The sequence below is a fragment of the Pristiophorus japonicus genome, chromosome 12, assembly GCF_044704955.1.
Source record: "Pristiophorus japonicus isolate sPriJap1 chromosome 12, sPriJap1.hap1, whole genome shotgun sequence".
Lineage (NCBI taxonomy): Eukaryota > Metazoa > Chordata > Chondrichthyes > Pristiophoridae > Pristiophorus > Pristiophorus japonicus.
The window spans coordinates 25,803,063-25,828,569 of record NC_091988.1 but is presented as its reverse complement, the minus strand read 5'-3'; the positions used below and the strand labels follow the sequence as shown (position 1 = coordinate 25,828,569).

At 45.0% G+C, this 25,507-nt stretch overlaps 1 protein-coding gene across 1 annotated transcript in view; it reads left to right on the top strand.

Annotated features, from left to right (window-relative positions):
- LOC139276752 (receptor-type tyrosine-protein phosphatase gamma-like) overlaps positions 1-25,507 on the top strand; it is an 824,375-nt gene that overhangs the window by 473,158 nt on the left and 325,710 nt on the right. Inside the window, exon 5 of the mRNA XM_070894762.1 lies at positions 19,238-19,330. Coding sequence (XP_070750863.1) covers positions 19,238-19,330 — 93 coding nt within the window. The remainder of the gene's footprint in view (positions 1-19,237; positions 19,331-25,507) is intronic.

Below are 25,507 nucleotides of genomic sequence, written 5' to 3'. Positions count from 1 at the left end.
GATCTTATTGAATGGTGGTGCAGGCTCGAAGGGCAGAATGGCCTATTCCTGCACCTATTTTCTATGTTTCTATGTTTCTATAAGCGGCTTTATCGGGAACCCCCTTGGATTCTGAGCATCCCCTGTTTGACTATCTGCACTGCTCATTCCACCTGGCCGTTTGAGGCCGGCTTGAACAGTGCCGTTCTGACATGGTTGATACCATTTCCTGCCATGAAGTCCTGGAACTCAATGCTTGTAAAGCACGGGCCATTGTCGGTGACCAATACGTCCGGTAGACCATGGGCGGCGAACATTGCCCGTAGACTTTCTACCGTGGCACAGGATGTGCTTGAATTGGGAATGTCACACTCGATCCATTTGGAGTAGACGTCTACGACAACCAAAAACATTTTTCCCATAAAAAGACCTGCGTAGTCCACATGGATGCGTGACCATCGCTTGGCAGGCCAGGACCAGGGCGCATTGCCCAGCTGGGCACACGTGTTGCACCTGCGAACACAAAGTTCCAGGTCTGCATCTATCCCTGGCCACCAAACATGTGACCTGGCAATTGCCTTCATCATGACAATGCCCGGGTGCTCATTGTGGAGTTCTCGGATGAACGCCTCTCTGCCCATCTGGGGCATGACTGCTTGGTTTCCCCATAGTAGGCAATCGGCCTGAATCGAGAGTTCATCCTTGCGCCTGTGAAATGGTTTAAATTCTTCAGGGCATGTCCCGTATGTGGCTGCCCAGTCCCCATTCAGGACATATTTCTTGACTAAAGACAGTAGCGGGTCTCTATCTGTCCAGACTTTGATCTGACCGACTGTCACGGGTGAGCCTTCGCTTTTGAAAGCTTCAACAGCCATGACCATCTCAGCAGCATGCTCGGTTGCCCCCTCGGTGGTGGCTAGTGGGAGCCTGCTGAGTGCATCGGCGCAGTTTTTGGTGCCCGTCCTGTGCCGAATTGTATAGTCATCGGCGGCTAACGTGAGTGCCCACCTCTGTATGCGGGCTGACGCATTTGCATTTATGGCCTTGTTGTCGGCCAAAAGGGACGTTAGGGGTTTGTGATCTGTCTCCAGCTCAAATTTCCTGCCAAACAGGTACTGGTGCATTTTTTTTACTGCATATGCACATGCAAGCGCTTCCTTTTCTACCATCCTGTAGCCCCTTTTTGTCTGGGACAGACTTCTGGAGACATAAGCTACCGCCTGTAACTGACCCTTGGCATTAACATGCTGCAACACACACCCGACCCCATAGGACGACGCATCGCACGTTAAAACAAGTTTCTTACATGGGTCATATAGCGTTAACAGATTGTTGGAGCATAACACATTGCGTGCTCTGTCAAAAGCCCTTTCCTGGCTGTCCCCCCAGACCCATTCGCAACCTTTGCGTCGGAGCACGTGTAGCGGCTCTAACAACATGCTCAATTTGGGAAGAAAGTTACCAAAATCGTTCGGGAGCCCCAGGAACGAACGCAGCTCCGTCGTGTTACGGGGTCTGGGTGCTCTCTGGATCACTTCTGGTTTGGACGCAGTAGATCTGATCCCGTCTGCTGCTACCCTCATCCCCAGGAATTCTACCTCTGGAGCTAGGCAGATGCACTTTGCCTTTTTCAGTCGCAGATCTACCTGGTCCAGTCTACGTAGCACCTCCTCCAGGTTGTGGAGGTGTTCTTCAGTATCGCAACCTGTGATGAGGATGTCGTCTTGAAAAACCACCGTCCTTGGAATCGACTTGAGGAGACTTTCCATGTTTCGCTGAAAGTTCGCGGCGGCCGAGCGAATCCCGAACGGACATCTGTTGTACTCAAATAACCCCTTGTGTGTCGTGGTGATGGTCAGCTTCTTCGACTCACTCGCCAGCTCCTGGGTCATGTAAGCTGAGGTCAGGTCCAATTTTGAAAAAAGTTTGCCACCGGATAGCGTCGCAAAGAGGTCCTCCGCTCTCGGTAGCGGGTACTGGTCTTGGAGTGACACCCGATTGATGGTGGCCTTGTAATCACCACATATCTTGACCGACCCATCTGCCTTGAGCACCGACTGAATTCGACTGGCTAGATGATGCCTTCCCTCAGCAGGCAGTCCAATTCGCCTTCTATCTTTTCCCACATCACGTACGGCACCGCTCTGGCCTTGTGGTGTACTGGCCTGGCATCTGGGTTTATGTGAAGCACTACCTTGGTCCCCATGAAAGTTCCAATGCCGGGTTGAAATAGTGAGTCAAATTTGTCCAGGACCTGTGAGCATGATATTCGCTCCACAGAAGAAATTGCATTGACATCGCCCAATTTCCAGTTCATAACAGCAAGCCAACTCCTCCCCAGCAGTGCGGGACCGTTCCCCGGGACAATCCAGAGTGGCAACCTGTTCTCCGAATCTTTGTGGGTCATGACTACCGTGGCGCTGCCTAGCACCGGAATGATCTCTTTTGTATATGTCCGGAGCTGTGCATCAATCAGCAATAATTTTGGCCTCCTGGCCTTGGATGCTTACAACTTGTTGAACTGTTTGATACTCATCAGGGACTGGCTGGCCCCCGTGTCTAGCTCCATTGATACTGGGATGCCATTGAGGAGCACTTTCATCATTATGGGTGGCGTCCTGGTGTATGAACTGTATATGTGCTCCACATGAACTCGCTGAACTTCAGCTTCCAGCGATTTCTCCCATTGTCCATTTGGCCTCGTAGGGCTTACATCAGGCCCGTCCTCCTCGTACATCAACCTGGCTGCACGTATGCACCAAGTGACCGCTGACGTTGCAATTTCTGCAGTTATATTGCTGATACCTGCAAACTCTGGCTATGTGTTTGCCTCCACACCTCCAACATGAGCCGTTGTTGGAAACAAAAGGTCCAATACCAGTCAATCGTCTCTGACTGTCTCTGTAACTGTCCTAAAACGCACCATTGACAGGTGTTGATGGCTCCATTGTCCCTTGCGATGGCATGAATCACCATTCAGCTAGCCATTGTCTCTGTTGAATTCCCTCTTTGGGTTCGACTACATGCTCGGGCATGTCCGATTGCCCCTGTCTGCCTGGAGAACTGTGTGCCTCGTTAACAATGTTGACTCCCTGTCCATTTGCTGCATTTAAACCAAGATTTTTGTCAAACATCATTCTGGTCTCTTCCTCCCCTGAGATAAATGTCTGGGCCATCAAAGCCGCCGTTTCCAGAGTCAAGTCTTTGGTTTCAATCAGTTTCCTGAAAACCCCAGCGTGCCTGATGCCCTCAATAAAAAATGTCTCACAGCATCTCCGTTCTGCATGCATCTGGGAACTTACATAGGCTCGCCAGTTGCCGGAGATCTGCCACGAAGTCTGGAACGCTTTGCCTTTCTCGCCGCCGGTTAGTGTAAAACCGGTGTCTCGCCATGTGCATGCTGCTCACCGGTTTAAGGTGTTCCCCGATCAACTTACTGCGCTCTTCAAAAGTCTTGTCCGCCGGCTTCTCTGGCGCTAGAAGGTCCTTCATCAGGGAGTAAGCCCTGGATCCACAAACCGTCAGGAGATGAGCCCTGCGTTTGTCGGCCGAATCCTGTCCCAGCCATTCCTTAGTGATGAAACTTTGCTGTAGTCTCTCAATAAAATCGTGCCAATCATCACCAACACAGTACCTCTCGTCTGTGCTGCTAGTGGCCATGCTCACGTGGCTTAAATCCCAATTTCTCGTCGCCAATGATATGTCCTTACTATACAGTACAAATGCACACGAGGCCCATACTAGAGAGAAGGTCACTCTGTGACCAGTAACCTTTATTTGCCAGCACTGAAGTGATGAAGGTGGGTGGAGCTTCCCCTTTTATACCTGAAAGTCCAGGTTAGGAGTGTCTCCCATAAGTTCACCACCTAGTGGTCAGTGTTCTCATGGTGTACAACTTAGGTCAGTTTATACATGGGTTACAATGACAGTTGAATACATTACATACATTGTCTATAAATTTGTCAATTTATAAATCATGGCCATAAACTGGGAGAGGGTTGGTGCCTGGAAACCGCAAGAGGAAAGACAGAAGTCAGTACCAATGAGGAGCAGGTGGGTCATTGTTGCCTGAGGACATTGCTGCAGGCGTTCCTGAGGGCAGTGTCCTAGGCCCAACCATCTTCAGCTGCTTCACCAATGACCTTTCCTCCATCATGGGGTCAGAAGTGGGGATGTTTGCTGATGATTGCACAGTTTTTAGTCCCATTTACAACACCTCGGATAATGAAGCAATCCATGTCTGCATGCAGCAAGACCTGGACAACATTCAGGCTTGGGCTGATAAGTAGCAAGTAACATTCGGGTCATACAAGTGCCAGGCAATGACGATCTCCAACAAGAGAGAATCCAATCACCTCCCCTTGACATTCAATAGGATTACCATCACCGCATGCCCCACCATCAACATCCTGGGGGCTCATCATTGACCAGAAACTTAACTGGATCAGTCATATAAATATTGTGGCTAAACCAGCAGGTCAGAGGCTGAGTATTCTGCGGTGAGTGTCTCACTCCCTGACTCTCCAAAGCCTTTCTGTCATCTGCAAGTCATAAGCCAGCAATATGATGGAATACTATCCACTTGCCTGGATGAGTGCAGCTCCATTAACCCTCCAGAAGTTTGACACCATCAAGGACAAAGCAGCCCGCTTGATTGGCACCCCATCCACCACCTTAAACATTCACTCCCTCCAGCACCAGCGCAACGTGGCTGCAATGTGTACCATCTACAAGATGTACTGCAGCAACTCACCAAGGCTTTTTCGACAGCCCGTCCCAAATCCATGGCCTCTGCCACCTAGAAGGACAAGGGCAGCAGGCGCATGGGAACATCATCACCTCCAAGTTCCCCTCTAAATCAGACAGCATCCTGAATTGGAAATATATCACCGTTCCTTCAGTATCACTGAGTCAAAATCCTGGAACTCCCTCCTTACCAGCACTATGGGAATACCTTCACCACGTATACTGGGCTCAGCAGCATCTTCTCGAGGGCAATTAGTGATGGGCAATAAATGCTGGCCTTGCCAGCAATGCCCACATCCCATAAACAAATTTAAAAATATATATAAAATCAGAAAATTCTGGCAACAGTCAGTGGGTCAGGCAGCACCTGTGGAAAGACGAAGGTAGAATTAACGTTTCAGGTTGATGACTCTTCATAGAAACTGGAAGATGTTCTAGATCAATAGAGCCAATGAGAAGTGGAGTGGCGGGGAGAGAATAATCGACCTGAAACTTTAACCCTAAGTTCCTCTCTCCACAGGTGCTGCCTGACCTCCAGATCACTTCCAGTATTCGGCATTTTCTATTTTTATTTAAGATTTCTAGCTTCTGCTGTATTTTACTTCATGATCATTTATTATTTTTACAATGGAGAGGAGAGGCAGGAGGCTAAAAACAGCAAGAGCCTGAAAATTAAGAAAACATACTAAGTTGAATTTAAGAGTGAAAAAAATAAAAGTTGCCTGAAGAACTGACCTGGAAAGAGAGCAAGACAGTAGATGGAGTCTCTGAAAATTTCCAAAATTCTAAGAGCTGGAGCTTTTGAAACTCCATTTACTGGTGAAATACACAGCTGATGTGACAGTTTGTGATGTATGTGACATAACAGCTAGCTAAATAATGGGAAGTCCTTTTAACGTACCATCTAAAATCATGACAGAATGGTGATGCCCAAGTATGAAGTACACAATGCACATTGTAAATTAAATATATCATAGATTGGCCATATGATCCACCAATGTCACTTAGTATTTAGAAATCAAAGTAAAACTATCTACTGCAGAAGTTTTGTTTTTACCACTCTAGTAGCTTCTTCTACAGTCAAGTACACACACAGTTTATGTTCTGATTTTACTATTTTTCTCTGTATATGTTTTCTGGATTTTGTGTTAATAATAATAGTGAGGCTGTCAGCACTCACCATGATTATGGAGTAAATTGGACAGCAACTTCTAGAGTTGTGGTCCGAGTCACCATGCTCCTCCACAGGCTGTGCTATAATAGAACCTCACCAATATGATCGACATTGAAATACATGCAATGGCATGAAATTGGTGTACATGATTCAATCCCTCCAATAAGGTTTCCGCCCCGCCACAGTACCGAAACGGTTCTCGTCAAAGTCACAAATGACATCCTATGTGACCGTGACAGTGGTAACCTATCCCTCCTTGTTCTTCTCGACCTGTCTGCAGCCTTTGACACAGTTGACCATGCCATCCTCCTTCAATGCCTCTCCACCGTCCTCCAGCTGGGTGGGTCTGCACTTGCCTAGTTCCATTCTTATCTATCCAGTCGAAGGCAGAGAATCACCTGCAATGGCTTCTCTTTCCACACTGTTGCCTCTGGTGTCCTCCAAGGATCTCTCCTTGGGCCCTTCCTATTTCTCATCTACATGCTGCCCTCAGTGATATCATCTGAAAACGCTTTCCACATGTACGATGACGACACCCAACTCTACCTCACCACCACTTCTCTCAACCCCTCCACTGTCTCTCAATTCTCAGATTGTTTGACATTCGGTAATGGATGAGCAAATATTTCCTCCGACTAAATAATGGAAAGACAGAAGCCGTCGTCTTCAGTTCCCATCATAAACACTGTTCTCTAGCCACTAACTCCATCCCTCTCCCTTGCAGCTGTTGGAGGCTGAACCAGAATATTCGCAACCTTGGTGCCATATTTGACCCCGAGACTAAAGTTGCCTATTTCCACTCCGTAACATCGCCTGACTCCACCCCTGCCTCAGTTCATCTGCTGCTGAAATCCCCATCCATGCCTTTGTTACCTCTAGACTTGACTATTCCAGCGCACTCCTGGCTGGCCTCCCAACTTCCACCTTTCTTAAACTTGAAGTCATCCACAACTCTACTGCCTGTATCCTAATTCGCACCAAGTCCTGTTCACCTATCATCCCTGTGCTCGCTGACCTACATTGGTCCCAGTTAAGCAACGCCTTGATCATAAAATTCTCTCTTTTTTTTCAAATTCCTCCATGGCCCCGCCCCTTCCTATCTCTGTAACCACCTCCAGCTCTACAACCCTCCGAGATATCTGCGCACCTACAATTCTGGCCTCTTGAGTGTCCCCGATTTTAATCTCTCCACCATTGGTGGCCATGCATTCAGCTGCCGAGGACCAAAGCTCTGGAATTCCCTCCCTGAACCTCTCCACTTCTCTACCTGTCCTTTAAGATGCTCCTTCTCATCTGCCTTAATAGCCCCTTATCTGGCTCGATGTCAAATTTTGTTTGATAAAGCACCTGTGATGTGCTTTGGGACGTTTTACTACTTTAAAGGCGCTATAGAAATACAAGTTGTTGTTGCTTTCACCTACTAGTTACTCACTAAACAGGCAAGAAAAAGTTACGGCTGGTGAATTCAGGAATAAATTAATTTTTAACTGTGTGACAGGTGACAATTACTGCCAAACAATCACTCTGGCCCATAAAATTTAATATGAAAAAAGTGGAGTTTCATTCCTTCAGAAGTTAATCAGTGTTGGAGATTTAAAAAGGAAATTAAATTAAAATGTTTGTTTTAATTTTTCTGTCTCTCTCTCTTATCTCTCTCTCTCTCTCTTAATCCCATCTGTCTTTCCCAATGTTTGTTCTGCTTTCTGTACATGATTTAAATCTAATTTATACTTCCTGTTTTAGACTCTGCATGTCTCAGTGAGGTTGAAGAGCCTTGCTCTTTTTCTGTTCACACATGCCACAGAGCCCCTGTAGAGGGCGCTGCACTGGATCAGACATCAGGTTAGAGCAAGTGTCCAGAGATCGTGGCGGAGGTGCAGCGAATGCTTGTGGCGGAGGAGCGACGAGAGATCGTGGCAGAGCTGCGGCAAATGAGGGTACGGGGCTCAGAAGAGCCAAAGGGCAGCATGGTGTGATATGTGTGTGCACTGTCAGTGTAGCAGAGCAGGTCTCCAGTTGTCGTGGTTAACCCTTGCCACTGGATAAAGGTCTAGCTCTTTCAAACCCGTGTGGTGGCTGATGTGCAATGGTCACTACACGTTAAAAAAAATCCACTCACAGGCATCTTCCACCCCTTCAATTGGAGTTCAGGACTGGAATAGCAGGTTCTTCATTGAAACATTTGTGAACTCATGTGGAAGCAAGTCATCCTCGTTCGAGGGACCGCCTGTGATGATGATGACTTAAAAGCTTGCAAAATGTTTGTGGGCAGCTTTCAGCGAGGTGAACGGCGAGCGTCGATCCTTCGTCACTGACTGCAAAATCCAGGCCAATATTTAAATGCAAGTTGTTGATTTTCTGTGGATGTTTATTAAAAAGTGTGCTGGTTATAAATTGAAGTCTGCCGTAGATGCCATCTCGGATTCAGTGGCATCAGTCAATCCTGTAAGTTGTCCTGAGTTTACAGGAGTTGTCTCTTTCTCCCCTATATCAACGGACAGGATTGTGGGACCCGGGGGAGTAGCAATAGAATCTTGTTGTAACCTGAACCAGATATCTGTATTTTGCATAATTATTTCTTCAATCTTTCCGGAGGCAGTCTGAGTTAACATTGGATGCCGCAAAGTCCAGTAGGAATTGTAAGCTGCTTTCTTCCACGTTAAGCTAAAATGTGCAGAGCAATAGGCATGATCAGTCACTTAATTCAATTGGCACGACTTCTATTTGTGTAATGATGTAAAATAAAGAACACACAATACAATACGACTTCAGTACAGTCATATTACATAAACACAATAATCCCTCTGCATTCAGTCGTACAGCTCAAGGCACAACTACTCTCCCTGCAATCACCTGTCTTTCACATCCTTTTGCTGCCTGCCTGCTTCTAGGAATACCAATTGCTTTCTTCGGTGTATGTGTTTAGTTCATATAATTCTCATTTTACGTCAAAAAGCCTGTCCCTAATGCAGACTGATTAAAGGGTTTGTCAAACAATGGTGAGAGATACTTTTCTGCATACACAGACAAATTAACAAATTACTTAACAAATTTCCTATTGGCATATAACTACCTTTTGTCTCTTTTTTTAAACTCATGACATACAAGTTGCTTTTAAAAGCTCCGCATTAAAAGTAATTATTTTTCCAACTCGTTTTGGTGGTAAAGGTATCAAAAAATTCAGAAATGTGACAGTGCTATTCTGAATTTCAGATTCATTATGAATCAGATGTTAAATATTCACTTTTTACTATCTAATGGGACCTAGTTTATGTACAAAATGACTTAAACAGTCTATTTTGTTCGGAAATCAATTGTGAGAATTTAACGCCATGCCTTTTAATGAGTAATAAATATTTTCAAATTGTCCTTTCAATTTTCGCCTTTCATAAAAACATCTTATGCTGGTGCGCAGACCCACAAACACTAGCATCCTTTTTTATTTTACCTAAGCCCAGACTGTGACTGAATAAAATTTTATGTCATGATTTAACCATGAAAGGCATCATAGCCAAGCCCAATTTGTTCTCATCTCACATCCATACTATTGCACCTTTCCTACAGATATCATTAAATAGCAATCAGGATTAACAAACACGAGTTTTGGCTCAGTATCACAACAGCCAACACAATGAAGCATAGACCAGTGCGAAAATGTTATTTTTCTCTGGGGAAACAGTAGAAGCTGTTGAGATTTGTTTGTGCAAAGCAAATGTGAATTTGACTTTAACCAGACTGAGCTCCCACAGATTTCCTTTGCACTTTTGATTTGGGTGTACTTCCCCTTTTCCAGATCCTATTCTGCCCCTGCTCCACCCCAACTCACATGGAACAAATTATCCACTGACAGAAAAAGGGATATGTTATCACAAGCAACTGTGAAAGAGCAGCCCATGTTGACCTGATCTTAGACTTTTCCTTTGCCTTTTCTCTGTGTGCTTTCGACAATTTTTGGAGAATCTTATATACTAACTCATATAACAAAAGGGACGATTTTAACTCTGGCCATCTGGCAGAAACTGGGCGGTCACTTAAAATCATCGATGTCCTGCTCATTTCCCACAGGCTTCCATTTTAACATGCTCTTCTTAGCATGCAGGAAGGACATTCACTGGAAAACAATGGGGTGCTCGTTAAATATGCTGATTGGGCCCTGATGATGTATTCAGGGTCCAATTGTTGTTTTAACTAAAGCAAGGAAGCGGTTGTAGCTTTCCCAGCAGGTAAACCTAGCTGAAAGAAGCGCCGACTTACCAGCGTGCTTTGGTCCTCGCCCCGATATTCTGCTCCCTGCCGATTTCAGACAGGAAACTGACCAGAGACATGCAGATGTGGCCCGGAAGTTAAAATTACCTGGGCCTCATGCTGTCGAGGTCAAGATAGTTTATCATTCTCCGATTCGCGCCCAATTTAAAATCGAGGCTCGTGTGGTGTCACCAAGAACACCAAATCTTGATTTATTTTTTACTTAAAGGTGGATAGCGGTTATAAAAGAAGAATGTTTAAGTTGTATTTCCAATCATGAAGATAATGTCCAGGAATTTGCGGATGTAATGACGGTGGAACTGTCAACATATTAGTGTGTAAAACTGACAGCAACCTTTGGAGTCACACATGCGCAGTTAAACGTGGAAATCCGGAAGTTGCTGTTCGTGATCCCCTGCTCCTCCACAGGGTGCACTGTTGCAGTTCAGCTGGAATCAGCACCGAGTCAGTGATTTGGTGGGAACCTCAACTTTCATCGCACTATTCCCACTGTAAAAACCATTAAAAATGTTAAGCCTTCTTGAATGAGGTGTAACTGAGCTTTTAACAGCCTACTAAATCATAATTACTGCTAAACAACTTCTCTGGCCCTGAAAAACTAATTTTATAAGTGTGGGATGTCATTTCCTCCATTCCATGATAACAAATTATATAAATTTTTTTAAATTTCAAAGTTTGTTTATGATAGTTCAGCTGCTACCTTGCTCCCAGGTTTATGTCCCAGTCTTTATTTCACTTTCTGTAAAATTATTAAAAAGTAATATGTAAAATCCATGTTTTTTACTTCCTGGTTTGCTGTCTGTGAAATTCTTCAGTCTGATTGGCTGCTTGATGACATTAACGTTGCTGGATCCCACACATTCCTTATAGATGGTGCTAGATTCCAAGTTACATTGGAATAGGGGTAATTGATGCCCAGACCCCACTAAATCTTTGTGGGCAGCTTGTTTCAAGGTCAACGGCGAACTCCGCCCCTTCACTGCTGACCACAAAATTCGAGCCATTAAGCAAGTAAAAGTACAAAAGAGCCTTTCAGCCCATCAAACTTGCCCAATTATTTAGGTCCTGTTTCTGGACCAATATTGACCATTGCTCTCCTCCCAACTGAATACTTCCTTTAATACTTCAACTGAGTGAGCATTTAATTTTGGAAACCTTTTATTTCCTGTAGTAATTTGCTTTTAAATCTGGATATTATGGTGGAATGATAATTACACGTATGTACAACATCTTGAACAGAAACTTTGCTCCCCTTCCTCATTAATTGCCCTCGCAGAATGTAGAGATACACATTTATTCGGGATCTGTATTATATATCTGTATTATCTGAGAAAGAAATGGATAAGGCAAAGTTATAATTCTAACATTCAAAATACATTTTGTAAACTAAATATTTTCAAAATCAGTTTAGATGCATTTCCTTCAATTTGAAAATGATCCTCTGGGCACTGGTTGAAAAATGTAAAATATTTGGTTTCAAGGGAGTGGTTTGGTAATGTTGTACCTATTCTTGGTCACAGTAAAAGTCAAGTGAGGTGGAAATGGTGAGATGATAAATATATCTTGGGTGCTTTATGGATTGCATATGAGGCACAGAATATTATCTGCTGACAGTATGTATGATGCACTGCTTTATTGCATGAAAGATTCTGTGTTCAGTTTGACTATTAACAAGGACTATTCGAAGAACAGTTTTGGGGGGGGGGGAGGAATTGCTGCATCACCAAATAGGTTCTGTCACTTCAGAAGATGAATGCTTAGATTTTTTGCAGGATTAATAGAAACTTTTACACAAGAAATATATCAGTCTGGACACTTGAGGTACCTTTTCACTTAAGAGCTCTTTTTCTCAACCATGTATAAGGTTTACAGAACTGGAACACAAATTCATGAGAATGTAGTTCTTCGCATGTTTTCAAAATACATTTTTAAAAAGCAGCCCTAAAAATATGCGAAGGATCTGATTTAGACAAATGACATATATTGCTTTAATGTAAAAAAAACAGATGGGAGCATACCAACACTGCTTTAGGGACCCAAGCCACAGACACTGCAGAGAGGTTAGGAAACCCCTGCACCCCTAACCTGACCCTGAAGTGTGTAAAATTACCATACCAATTCACACTGTTATAATTATAAACTCATATCAACTTATGCCCTTGTAAATGTTTTAATTTTTTTTTTGAAAGTACACAGATTACAGCAATAGGTAAACTGAGCTACAATATGAAGAAAATAATCTCTGTTTGGGGGAGGGAGGAGAATCTTGGTGGCAATCCATTTGGCATTTTTCTGTACAGAATCGTCACAGATATTGTGGTTAATAGCTCTGTGGAAAGAAGCATCTATATACAATAGACAAGATGTTTTCACCCCATTTTGGAGAAGGGAAGCTAAAGCACCCATTCATTAAAGCTTTTCTAGCTGCTGATGAAGTAAAAAGACATGGGCCCAAAATTTGCAGTCGGAGGCTTCCGCAGGCAGATGCCTCTGACCTGCAAAAAATCTACGAATTTACCTGGTGGTCCGGGAGATTCAGCGCCTTGCGCTCCTGGGCCTCTACGTGTAGGCCTGCATAGAGGGCGCATGCAGTTCGCAACTCCCCTGGGATACGTGTGCGTGCTCAACCACTAAAAGAAGGGAATCTCCATTCATACTTTTGGGGAGTTCCATGGGAACTCTTATAAGTATGAATGGTGATCACTTAAAAAATACACAAACACATGAAATAAGTAAAAAAAAAACATACATATTTAAAATTTATTAAAATACAATTTAATTAAATATTTTAAACAAATTCAAAAATTATATGTTTTAACAGGGCTAAAAATAAACTTGCCTTAATGGACAGGGTTTTTAATGTATAAATGAGTGCTAAATTTTATTTTTCTGTTTGTTTATAACTCTTACACTGCATTTACCAGGCGTAAAAATTTCAAGGGCATTCGCAGGGTAGAAGTTGGGCAAATAGCCCAACTCTCCGTCCGCGGAGGCCCTTTTTCGGATTCGTGTGATCTGTCAAGAGGCTTCAGCACATGTGCAGTGCATGCCTAAACACGGAATTTGTGGGGCCCTTACGGACGTGTGTACACCTTGTATATGCCCATAGGGGCTGCAAATTCAGCCCCGTGGCCCATCATCTCCAGGCAATTCATTAAAAAAAAAATAACAACTGTCAAAACACTGGTTTGAAATATTGATCTCTTTGTTTAAACATCGAATCCACAAATTTGTGAAGCAAGAAACCTGCACAATGTAGCTGGGATATTCCACAGTTATACTATGTTTGGTAAAACCTATGTTGTTTTATTCCCCAAGACCGTTCCAAATAATCACATTTATGCCCATGATTTACTTATGTATTGATATAGGACCAGTCCCTGAAATTAAATCCGCATGAAGCAGCTTTATTAAGATAGACAGATCCATATTGGCTGTCACAGTTAATGGAATATACAGAAATGGTAAGTGGCACGTGCACAACATTATCTTGTGCACATGCAAATCTACATCACTAAACCTTGAGAAGGAAATGCCTGTGTTACATCTTGTGTTGTGTATTGTTCAAAATGCACCTACCTTTTTAGGCAAAGCAACTTGATTAATTGACTTCAGTGATCCATCTATACTTACCTTTAGTCGCAGATTTAAAATGGAATTCGCTTCTTGAGCATCCTTAAGAGTTTAGTTTATACAACAGCACAGGCATGGTATAAAAAGGGGCATTTAGCCAACTTTCCACTGATCACACAATCTCTATCCAATTTATTATTTTCGGGGAAGGTACAGCTACATTTTTTTCTCTGCTCTTGCAATGTAATCCAATGAAAATCCAGAATATATCTAACCTTGCATCCTCTGATGTTCATCTATAACTGATCGCTTTCTAAAACATGAGATTTCCATGCACTAATATACTTTGGATCAATTTGTTACATGGGACATTGGATCTTCATCTTTTACTTACAGTTATAAACTTAAATTTATTTTTGCCAAGCAGGTAATTTTCCAGTTCTTTCTCAAAGGAATTAATTGACATAGAATTAGCTGCTTTTGTTGGGCATCTGTTTCACCTGATAAGAACTCTGTGGGGAAAATAATTTGTCTTAATCTCTCATTTTGCTTTTGCATTATTCATTTTCTAGTGTGTCCTCTTGTTCTGTGCTCACACCCTGGATTAAATAGCGAGCTTCCACTTGTATTACCCATGCCTTTCAGCATTTTAAAGACCTATTCATGGACTTTCTCAATCTTTTTTCCAAAGAAAGATTCAATCTGTGAGTTTCCTTTCATAATTTAGCACCCTAAGGCCCACTCAGATGACATAATAGTTATTCATTTGTTAATTTTTGTTGAAAATGTTCGGTTTGGATGGGTTATCCACTCCTTTAAAGGGGTTTGTCATGGCCTCCCCTTTAAATAGGGTAAATGAATTGATTGATCAGTGACTGCCATCGTTGTGCTCAACTCAGAAATCAGATGAAACCAATGATACTGGTCTGATGACTTCTAGAATAAGTACTGTTAATGCATCTCTCATGTAGTCAGCTTTGCAGACACTTCTGTTTTGGCAATTACCTCTAGAAGTCGAGTGGTATGTTGAAGATTGGACAATGTAGATTGTACATGATCTATTCTTCTGTTAACTAGTATGGTATTATTAAAACAGAGGTACTTATTAAAGAAAAAGTAGTAACAGTGTCCTTCCTATGAGAATGTTGTTGATGTATTCCACTTACTCCTCACCCATTTTAAGAATCATCTTTCCTTTCAAATGTGCTTTGCTTAATATTTTGAGCTGATTCCATTAGTCATTGAATATCCCTAAATTCCATCCTTGGTCCCTCTTTTGCATGATGCCACTAACAAACATTATTCGCAGGTACAAGATCAGTTCCGATATGTATGTTCGGGAAGGGTAGCAATGGGTATGAAAAAAGGGCAGTAATAATCTAATAGAATTGGCCTGAGCAGCTAAATTGCCTTTTCCTGATCCTATTTTCCTACGTCTATTAGGGCAAAATAGGCTGCACTCGTGTAGCTATCAGGGTACCAGAAGATGAACCAGCAATTTGTGTGAACAGGTAGGGCTTCCACTCCATCACTGTTCAACTGATGTGTGATCACCACAGAAAGATAATACAAGTCTGCAGCAGTTTTGCTGATAGTTGCCACGACAGCATCATCCATCCCCTCACTTTTCACCAATCCAGGAATATCAGAGGATGGCTGCTTGGGGACAAGGGATACCTCTTCCACACATGGATGATAACACGCCTCCATAACTCCACTATGTCTTAACAACAGTTATCATGAGAGCCATGAGACCACCCGAAACATCATAAAGTAAACGATTGGCATTTTGAAGCAAATATTCAGGTGCCTTGATTGCCCAACAATAGACCACATTGTTGATTTTAATTACAAACACAATAATGAAGTGAATTCTTTTGCCACCCAAATAATCAACAGATAGTGCTTTTCTTAAAAGAATGTTGACCATCTCAACTGCTCCTACAAAGTACTCTCCCAGTGGCTTCAGCAGAGCTTATGGAAGGCTGCAGTTGCTCATGTGGGGATCATTGTGATACTTGTGGCTGGCAACTTCTGGGAGCTCGAGACTTTGAGGGCACGGCTGCAGATACCAGAACTTAGGCCCAGCTGGCTTTCTGGTGCCATGCTTGGCACTGACAAGGAAGCAAACGTGCAGACATCCTGAGAGAGGGCAACATGCATCATTCGTGCTGTGCCACTGCATTTCCCCTGAGATTGGGACACATCACTTTTTCTAATCTGTGGGAGAGCAGACTGCAGAAGATGAGTGACTTCTTGAATGTCCCAATATAGTTACTCCATCAATCTGTCCAAGCTGGACATCTTCCTCTCTGAGGCAGAGCACAGGTTTGAGCCCAGAGTCTGAGCTTCCAGCAAAGCTGCAAAGACTGTGAACATGGGCTCCTGTTGGGAGGGCCTACCCTGGAGATGCTTGGGAGTGATGCAGTGCGTGGTGGCATCTCCTGAGAAGGATTCTCCTCCTCTGTGACTCGTGGCTATTGAGGAGGACCTCGAGGAAAGAGAGAAGGAGCAAGAGTTAGGATGGCACTGAGAGGCTGGACAGTAGCAGCTGACAGGCATCACACTGCAGCTTGATGTGTTCAAGATGTGTGTTTGTGTATTTTTGGAGGATCATGAAGGGGGACAAGTAATGGCCAAAGACACTGCTCACAGACGCCACCAGCCTCAAAATCTCCTGTGAGCTCTGGAGGGGCATTGATCTCCAGAGCTTGCTGCTCCAGCTCGGAGAGTTTCATCCCTTATTGTACTACTCTCCCTGATGCTATGTTCTATCTTGTCCTGCAGAGAGAGAGAGCGGGAGTTAGCAAGTGTCTCCTGCAAAGGAGAATACAGATGTGTGGGGCTTCTGTTTGTTGTGCACATGCTGAGAGAGAGTTGAAGCAAGAGGCAATCAAGATGGGGTGGTGTTGAATTAAAAGCAGGTGTGTGAAGTGAGCAAGGAGTCATGAGAAAACTTGGTGATTCTGCAAAAGCTACCAAGTGAGGAGAGAATGCTGCTGTGAAGGGAGCAAACATGAAGTAAATGTGTGTTTATAATGAGAATGATTGATGCTAATAGTATCTGGTTAAGGATGTGACAGAGAGGAGGCAATTGTTGGGAGTGCTGGGGGAGGGGGAAAGGACTGTTGCCATGTGTTGTTGAGAGAGATGGAGAAATGAAGAGCTGTACTTACCCTGGTTACTCTTGAGGTCATTGAAACACATCTTGCACTATCTCCATGAACAGGGGATGATGTTCATGGAGCTGAAAACCTGTAAATTGACTCCATGCCTGGTGGACAAGGTTTTTCAGGATCCTCTTGTCACTGATTGGAAAGAAAACTTCCCTCCTCTCTCTGATCTCTTCCAGCAAGACCTCTGGAGAGGCTTCAGAGAATCTGGGGGCCTGTTTCCACAACCCGTTCCCCTTCTTTATGCAGCAAAGTTCATTCTAGAGACAGAAGACAATGCTTTAAGAGGTACATTGCTGTTTTAAATAGGCCTCTGACTGACCCGCCGGAAAATGCACTCTGAATGTAAGTGGGTTCCCTGTTGTGTCAGGAAATTGGGCGAGAAACCTGCCGATGATATTCTAATGGAAATGAAAATGCACTCTGCCTTTTTTCTGGGGCAGCAGTATGTTTCAAACTCACCCCACTACCCGCCTGTCTAAAATGAATTTGGGGTTAGAATCGGGGCCATAGATTAGGATGGGATGTAAGGAAATATTACAGAAATGGTAGTTTGTTATTGGAACTAAAGTAGTTCAGAAATCTTCGAGGCAAAATTGGCCAAGTCCCCTGAAGAGAAACACATTATTGGATGTGACCTGCAATTTAAAATTGCAGTTGGCCAGATTGGGGCGGGAAAGGAACGGGTAAGTCTGCCATTCCATTTTAACTGCCTCCCCCACCTGGTTTCCTCCAGGCGCAAGGAGTTAAAAACAAAAAAAATATGAAAAATCTCAAACCTCGAGAAATAGACCACTTATTTCATATTCTACCAAGAATTGAAAATTGTATAATGTCATGGATGATTTCTTGAAACATGATTGTATGACTGGGTGGCTGGCTATGATTATTGAGCAACACATCACAGTGGCAGTCAAGAAAAATAAAAGGGCATTTTTGAATGCATGGAGGAAGACTCAATTTTGTTTTAGATAACACATTATACATACAATAGTGAATAAATTATGGAGCCGAAATTCCGGCCTCTCGGGTCCGTACTGAGTGCCTACTGACTCGGGAAGGCATCACAAAAAAGGCAGTTTTCAGCGCATTATGCGCATGCGCTGAAAAACGGCTGGAGCTTGACAGATTTTCCGTATCTCGAGAGCGAGGACATTTGCATGGGCAAGATTGCGGTATTTATCCATATCTTGCCCAGCAAATGTCCTCGAAACTCTTGCACCTGATAAAATTAGGCGCATAGCCTACTTTTACAGGCATAAAAGTTTTAAAATACACAAAAACATTATTAAATAAAATTATAAAAACACATTTTATTGTTTAAAAACTCTCCCCACTATGGTAAGTTTATTTTAAACCATAATTTTTAAAACTTTTTTAAAAATTGGAAAAATATATATATTTAAAATACATAAATATCTTTAATTTAAATTAATAAAAATATGTGCTGTATTTTTCCTTTTTTTTATTATTGGTTTTGTGTGTTTTGAAGGCTGTTTCTCATTCATAATAATGGGAACTCCAACTTACGGAGTTTCCATTATTATGAATGAGAAAATACTTTACCTGATTGGCTGCCCAGAGCCATGTGACTGCAGCTCCAGCCCTGTGCATATCCTGACATGCACGCGCTGCGACACGCAGTCAGAGGAGGCCTCAGGACCGGGAACTCACGTGGGTGCAGCAGGATAAGGTAAGTGCGCATTTTTTAAACGTTTTTTACCCGATCGCCCGCGGGAAGCAGCCAACCGGAATTTCTGGGCCTATACGTTTTTCATCCATTATGGGTGCCATTATAGTTTGAGAAACAAAAAGTTTGCACTGATGTATAGGTGTGTTTGGATGATATAAAACATATTAAGATGCAACTTGTAACTAGAATGTATGGCACTGGGTTTTTAAGATAGCGACTATAGTTTGATACTGCAGTTGTCCTCTCTCTGACTAATCTGCATTAGTACCACCAAAATATGTTTTTATATGGAGTAAATTACTGAACACATTTAATTACTACAGTGAAATTATCTTCTTAATTGTATGACTTTACAGAGGTCATTTTGATGCAGTGTTCTTCGTTCTCATGTGTGAGGTATTCTGCTGGGATTTTGGATGTTGTACTAGGACATTGTTGTTGAATGCGTGTGACTTAACTAATGCAATTTTCACTGATTAATGCTTTAATAAAGAGTTACATGGTTTTTAATTGCTTCATGTTGATTTTTTTTAACCATTACAGTTCTGATTTACATACAGATAGAAAAGTACAGAAAATCAATATTAACTCAAAAATGTGTTCTAATATTTTTTTTTTCCCTTTATAAAACAGATGCAGATTTATCTTTCAAATCCTGGCAGTGATGACATTGAGTTGGCATTTAGAAGACATGGAGTTACGGGAGCAATGGCTATATTCCTTCAGGTAAGATGAGTTTTACGCTTTTATTGCATTACTGTGCTAAGCATTCTTGTCCACCAAGCCCTGTGCTGTCACGTCTGAAACTTCAGTTCAAACTCAACCCATAATGAAGAATTGAATAAAATGTCTGATAGCTGTTGAGAATCCTAAGTGTGAATAATGTTGGCTCTTACAGTTTGGCATTTTGGAACAGAATCTGCAGTCCTTCTCAGAAGGGAAATGGGAATGTTACAGTAGTGTAATTCCAGGTACAGGCAAGCCAAAGGATCAGTTCTAATATAAGTAATCTGCTGAACAAGGCCCTTAAAGTTGGAGCCAGACTTTTAAAAAGCCCTGTCATCCGTTAAAAAGCCCTGTCATCCATGTTTCCCCTGATCTAAAGCATACTGAATAAAAGCAATCTGCCTCTAACCCTGAGGCAGTGCATTGTAACTTCAAACCTGAACTGCAGATTGTCTTGCAAGGCTAACACTGATTCCTGAACTGCATTTTCAAACTGGTGCTCAGCTGACATTTTCATTATGCTATAACCAAAGTTGCAGAATGACAGTCAGATTTGGCCCAACTTTCACTCTTCCAGTTTTAGTGATATCGGGTGTGATTTTGCAATAATATTGTTTTGCTGTAGTTTCAGAATAGCTGTAGCTCAAAGTCTATTTTTGTTTCCTTTCACTTAAAATTTAGGTGAGTTCCTCTGTTAATCGCCTATTTTCTATTCTCTTATCAGCTCTCGACAGCAGTGTAATATACACTGAAAGCACATGAAGCTCATAAATCCAAATCCATGAACGTCTGGTACTTGCCTGAGAGTGAATGGATTGTACAAAATGTGCACAAAAGATCTAATAATGCAATAACACAGCAGAATATTCAACTTCAAAGCAATGCTTAGAGCCAATGGCCTAAATATTCTATTTTTTACGAAAGATTTTGCTTATATATTTTTTGCTAATACAAGTTCAACTTCTGTGGAATTGCTCATAGGGAAAATGAAACATCTCTCTCTCCAAAAAAACTCCCTCTCTGCTTCCTCCATCTGTTTTTCTTACACTTTCGTTCCCCCTCCCTCTCTATATACCACTGAGGCACTATCCATTGCGCTTTCTCTATTTGTATTTCTGAGTCATTCTCACTCTCTTTGTAAGTCTGACATTCCCTTGCTTTCTTAAAGGAACATAGGAACAGGAGTGGACCCTCGAGTCTGTTCTGCCATTCAATGAGATCATGGCCATATTATTTAGCTCCCTTTCTGGTTATGTCTATCATTCAGTTTGTATGAATCTGTAGGCCTTTTTGTTTTTCTCGGACTCTAACAGGTGGCAACAAACTTTCTTCATTCTTCTTTAATTTTATTTTAACCCGTTGAATCTGCTTTGTTTCCTTGTCTTCATCATAACCTTTTCCTCAGTTGTATTTTTTTGTTAATTCTTCTAAATTGTTACATTCATCCAGTCTTTATTTAATTTCCCAGCCCCAGCCCTGAGCTTTACTTAGAGGGAAAATATAAGTAAGCCTCTTTATAACCTTGCACGAAAAACTGCCCTCCTTTCTCAGCCCTGCCATATGTCAAGGTCCGTGCTCTCTCTGTGCACTCCCTACACTCCCAGGTCCAATCTGTGAATAGCATCATTTGAGGTTTGCTTGTATACTACAGGTTGTACCACTCCATATCCGGCACCCTTGGGACCAGAGAATTTTCCGAACCACGGAGGTCAACTGGTGACAACGACCCAGACGTGTTCTACGCATGCGCTGCGCAGAAGCCTATTGCGCAGCATTTAGTCATCCAGAAGTCGAGAAAAACAGCAGGCCAGAGAGAGAAGCAGTGGGCTGGAGAGAGAAGCAGCACGGCGGGGTGGGGAGAGAGAGAGAGAGCTGAGCCGCAAGCCGCCGAGCCCTGAGTGGGCCCCGAGCCTCCTGCTGAGCAGTGGCGGCTGCGGGAGAGCGGTGGGAACGGCAGGGGGAAAGAGAGAGCCTAGGGCCGGGCCTAGCTTTGGTGCCTCAGTCAGCCGCCTGCCCTTCCCTTCCCTTTCCTTGCCTGGCCTGCTAACCTCAACAAACAGCGCAAGACACCACCCACGCCAGGACTGATTCCGGACCAGGGATGTTTCCGGACTAAAGAGTCCCGGACTAGAGAGATACAACCTGTATTTAAAAAAAGGAATAGATTTTTGTTTTCACAACTTGGGTGGCAATCTGATGTCGTGGATTGTTTGCCCGTTACAGAATCCGCCCAAATTTCATTCCGTTGAAATTAATGGAATGAAGATGCTGCAGGTTCTTTAAAGGGTGGACAACCCACTCTACCAGATTACCAACCAGGCAGTGAAGACCGAAATCTACCCCAATATGTCAAGTACACATTTCCCATCCACCACCCTTCAAGTGTCACACTTCAATTTCTGTGGCACACTTAGCATCAGAATGGTTGCAGCACAGATAATAAGAACATAAGAACATAAGAAATAGGAACAGGAGTAGGCCATACGGCCCCTCGAGCCTGCTCCGCCATTCAATAAGATCATGGCTGATTTGATCCTGGACTCAGCTCCACTTCCCTTGCCGCTCCCCATAACCCTTTATCCCCTTATCGTTTAAGAAACTGTCTATGATTTCCAGTCCTCTGGCACCAACCCTGTATCCAAGGAGGATTGAAAGATTATGGCCAGTACCTCCGCAATTTCTACTTTTACTTCCCTCAACATCCTGGGATGCATCCCAGTCGGTCCTGGTGACTTATCTACTTTTAAGTATAGCCAGCCTTTCTAGTACCTCCTCCTTATCATTTTTATATCCCATCCAGTATCTCAACTACCTCCTCTTTCACTATGACTTTGGCAGCATCTTCTTCCTTGGCAAAGACAGATGCAAAGTACTCATTTAGTACCTCAACCAGGCCCTCTGCCTCCATCAAAAAAATCCAAATGGGTGTGAGGGAGGCAGTTAAAATACAGGATCACGAAACCCCTTTAAATTTTAAGGCAGGCGTGGCTTAATCAACGTACCAAAGTCATGGCCTGATGACCTAATCGGCGCAGCAACATAAATGTAACCAAAAAGTGAGGGGAGGCCCAACCTGTGGGATTCCTGGTAGCCGAACTGAGGTGGGAGCTGCCATCTCACCAAGATAAGTGGCTCTTTCCTTGTGGGCCAGAAGGAGCAGGAGCGCTTCCCCCGGCCCCTCAAGGAAGCCTTCGGCCTTCCCCCTGCCGATTGGCAGCCTCCCCATTAATATCAGAGCCAGAATGTCTGCAACCTCTCAGTGACTTCAATAATCACACTTTTATAAAGGGAAGAAAGCATATCTGGTTTGTGAGCTGCAATCTGAAGAAAAATTAAACTCTGACTTCACCTAATATTTCATCTAATCATAGGCAGTCCCTTGGAATCAAGGAAGACTTGCTTCCACTCTAAAAATGAGTCCTTAGGTGGCTGAACAGTCCAATACGAGAACCACAGTCCCTGTCACAGGTGGGACAGATAGTCGTTGAGGGTAAGGGTGGGTGGGACTGGTTTGCCGCACGCTCTTTCCGCTGCCTGCGCTTACTTTCTGCATGCTCTTGGCTATGAGACTCGAGGTGCTCAGCGCCCTCCCGGATGCACTTCCTCCACTTGGTACGGTCTTTGGCCAGGGACTCCCAGGTGTGAGTGGGGATGTTGCACTTTTTCAGGGAGGCTTTGAGGGTGTCCCTGTAACGTTTCCTCTGCCCACCTTTGGCTCGTTTGCTGTGAAGGAGTTCTGAGTAGAGCGCTTGCTTTGGGAGTCTCGTGCATTTACACAGTAGCTGTCTGATTTTGTGACCTTTGACATCTTTGCACCAGAATAATATCTTCTGAATTACATTGTAGAATGTGTTCCTTGTATAGTATATCATACAATTTACCAAGAAATTTTTTTAACAGACTTCTCATGGGGCCCAAGTTTGCCCCCCCCCCCCCCTCCCCCGCACCTCCATGAAGTGCGCCGACAGTCTACACTAAAAATGGCACCGAAAACTTACCTCGGTCTTCTCCCCGCTCCTTGACATGTCGCAGGCCTTGGCGTGGTGCAGCACAAGCAGTGGGGGGGGGGGGTGAAGCCAGGTCCCAGCGCTGAAAACAGTGCCGGGACCTCTGCACATGCGCGCTAGAGTGTGCTCGCAGGTGCAGTGTCTCCTCGCCCCCAGAATCTCTGCAGGCTGTGTTGGAGGGGCCCTAGACACGCTGCCCCTAGCCCTGGCTGAATGAGCTCCCTTATCGGCACTCCCTGCTGCGTTCAGCTTTCCTCCCCCTCCCCTCCTTTACCAATGCTGCGTTCAGTCCCCCCCCCCCCCTTTACCAATGCTGCGTTCAGTCCCCCCCCCCCCCTTTACCAATGCCGCGTTCGCCCCCCCCTTTACCAATGCTGCGTTCAGTCCCCCCCCTTTACCAATGCTGCGTTCAGTCCCCCCCCCTTTACCAATGCCGCGTTCGCCCCCCCCTTTACCAATGCTGCGTTCAGTCCCCCCCCCTTTACCAATGCCGCGTTCAGTCCCCCCCCCTTTACCAATGCCGCGTTCGCCCCCCCCTTTACCAATGCTGCGTTCAGTCCCCCCCCTTTACCAATGCTGCGTTCAGTCCCCCCCCCTTTACCAATGCCGCGTTCGCCCCCCCCTTTACCAATGCTGCGTTCAGTCCCCCCCCCTTTACCAATGCTGCGTTCAGTCCCCCCTCCCTTTACCAATGCTGCGTTCAGTCCCCCCCCTTTACCAATGCCGCGTTCGCCCCCCCCTTTACCAATGCTGCGTTCAGTCCCCCCTCCCTTTACCAATGCTGCGTTCAGTCCCCCCCTTTACCAATGCTGCGTTCAGTCCCCCCCCTTTACCAATGCTGCGTTCAGTCCCCCCCCTTTACCAATGCTGCGTTCAGTCCCCCCTCCCTTTACCAATGCTGCGTTCAGTCCCCCCCTTTACCAATGCTGCGTTCAGTCCCCCCCCTTTACCAATGCTGCGTTCAGTCTCCCCCCCTTTACCAATGCCGCGTTCGCCCCCCCCTTTACCAATGCCGCGTTCGCCCCCCCCTTTACCAATGCTGCGTTCAGTCTCCCCCCCTTTACCAATGCCGCGTTCGCCCCCCCCTTTACCAATGCCGCGTTCGCCCCCCCCTTTACCAATGCTGCGTTCAGTCTCCCCCCCCTTTACCAATGCCGCGTTCAGTCCCCCCCCCCTTTACCAATGCCGCGTTCGCCCCCCCCTTTACCAATGCTGCGTTCAGTCCCCCCCCCTTTACCAATGCCGCGTTCGCCCCCCCCTTTACCAATGCTGCGTTCAGTCCCCCCCCTTTACCAATGCCGCGTTCAGTCCCCCCCCCTTTACCAATGCCGCGTTCGCCCCCCCCTTTACCAATGCTGCGTTCAGTCCCCCCCCCCTTTACCAATGCTGCGTTCAGTCCCCCCCCCTTTACCAATGCCGCGTTCGCCCCCCCCTTTACCAATGCTGCGTTCAGCCCCCCCCCCTTTACCAATGCCGCGTTCGCCCCCCCCTTTACCAATGCTGCGTTCAGTCCCCCCCCCTTTACCAATGCCGCGTTCGCCCCCCCCTTTACCAATGCCGCGTTCGCCCCCCCCTTTACCAATGCTGCGTTCAGTCTCCCCCCCCTTTACCAATGCTGCGTTCAGTCTCCCCCCCCTTTACCAATGCTGCGTTCAGCCCCCCCCTTTACCAATGCTGCGTTCAGTCTCCCCCCCCTTTACCAATGCTGCGTTCAGCCCCCCCCTTTACCAATGCTGCGTTCAGTCTCCCCCCCCTTTACCAATGCTGCGTTCAGTCCCCCCCCCTTTACCAATGCCGCGTTCGCCCCCCCCTTTACCAATGCTGCGTTCAGTCTCCCCCCCCTTTACCAATGCTGCGTTCAGCCCCCCCCCCTTTACCAATGCCGCGTTCGCCCCCCCCTTTACCAATGCTGCGTTCAGTCCCCCCCCCTTTACCAATGCCGCGTTCGCCCCCCCCTTTACCAATGCTGCGTTCGCCCCCCCCTTTACCAATGCCGCGTTCGCCCCCCCCTTTACCAATGCCGTGTTCAGCCCCCTCCTTTACCAATGCCGCGTTTGCCCCCCCCCCTTTACCAATGCCGTGTTCAGCCCCCTCCTTTACCAATGCCGTGTTCAGCCCCCTCCTTTACCAATGCCGCGTTCGCCCCCCCCCCTTTACCAATGCCGTGTTC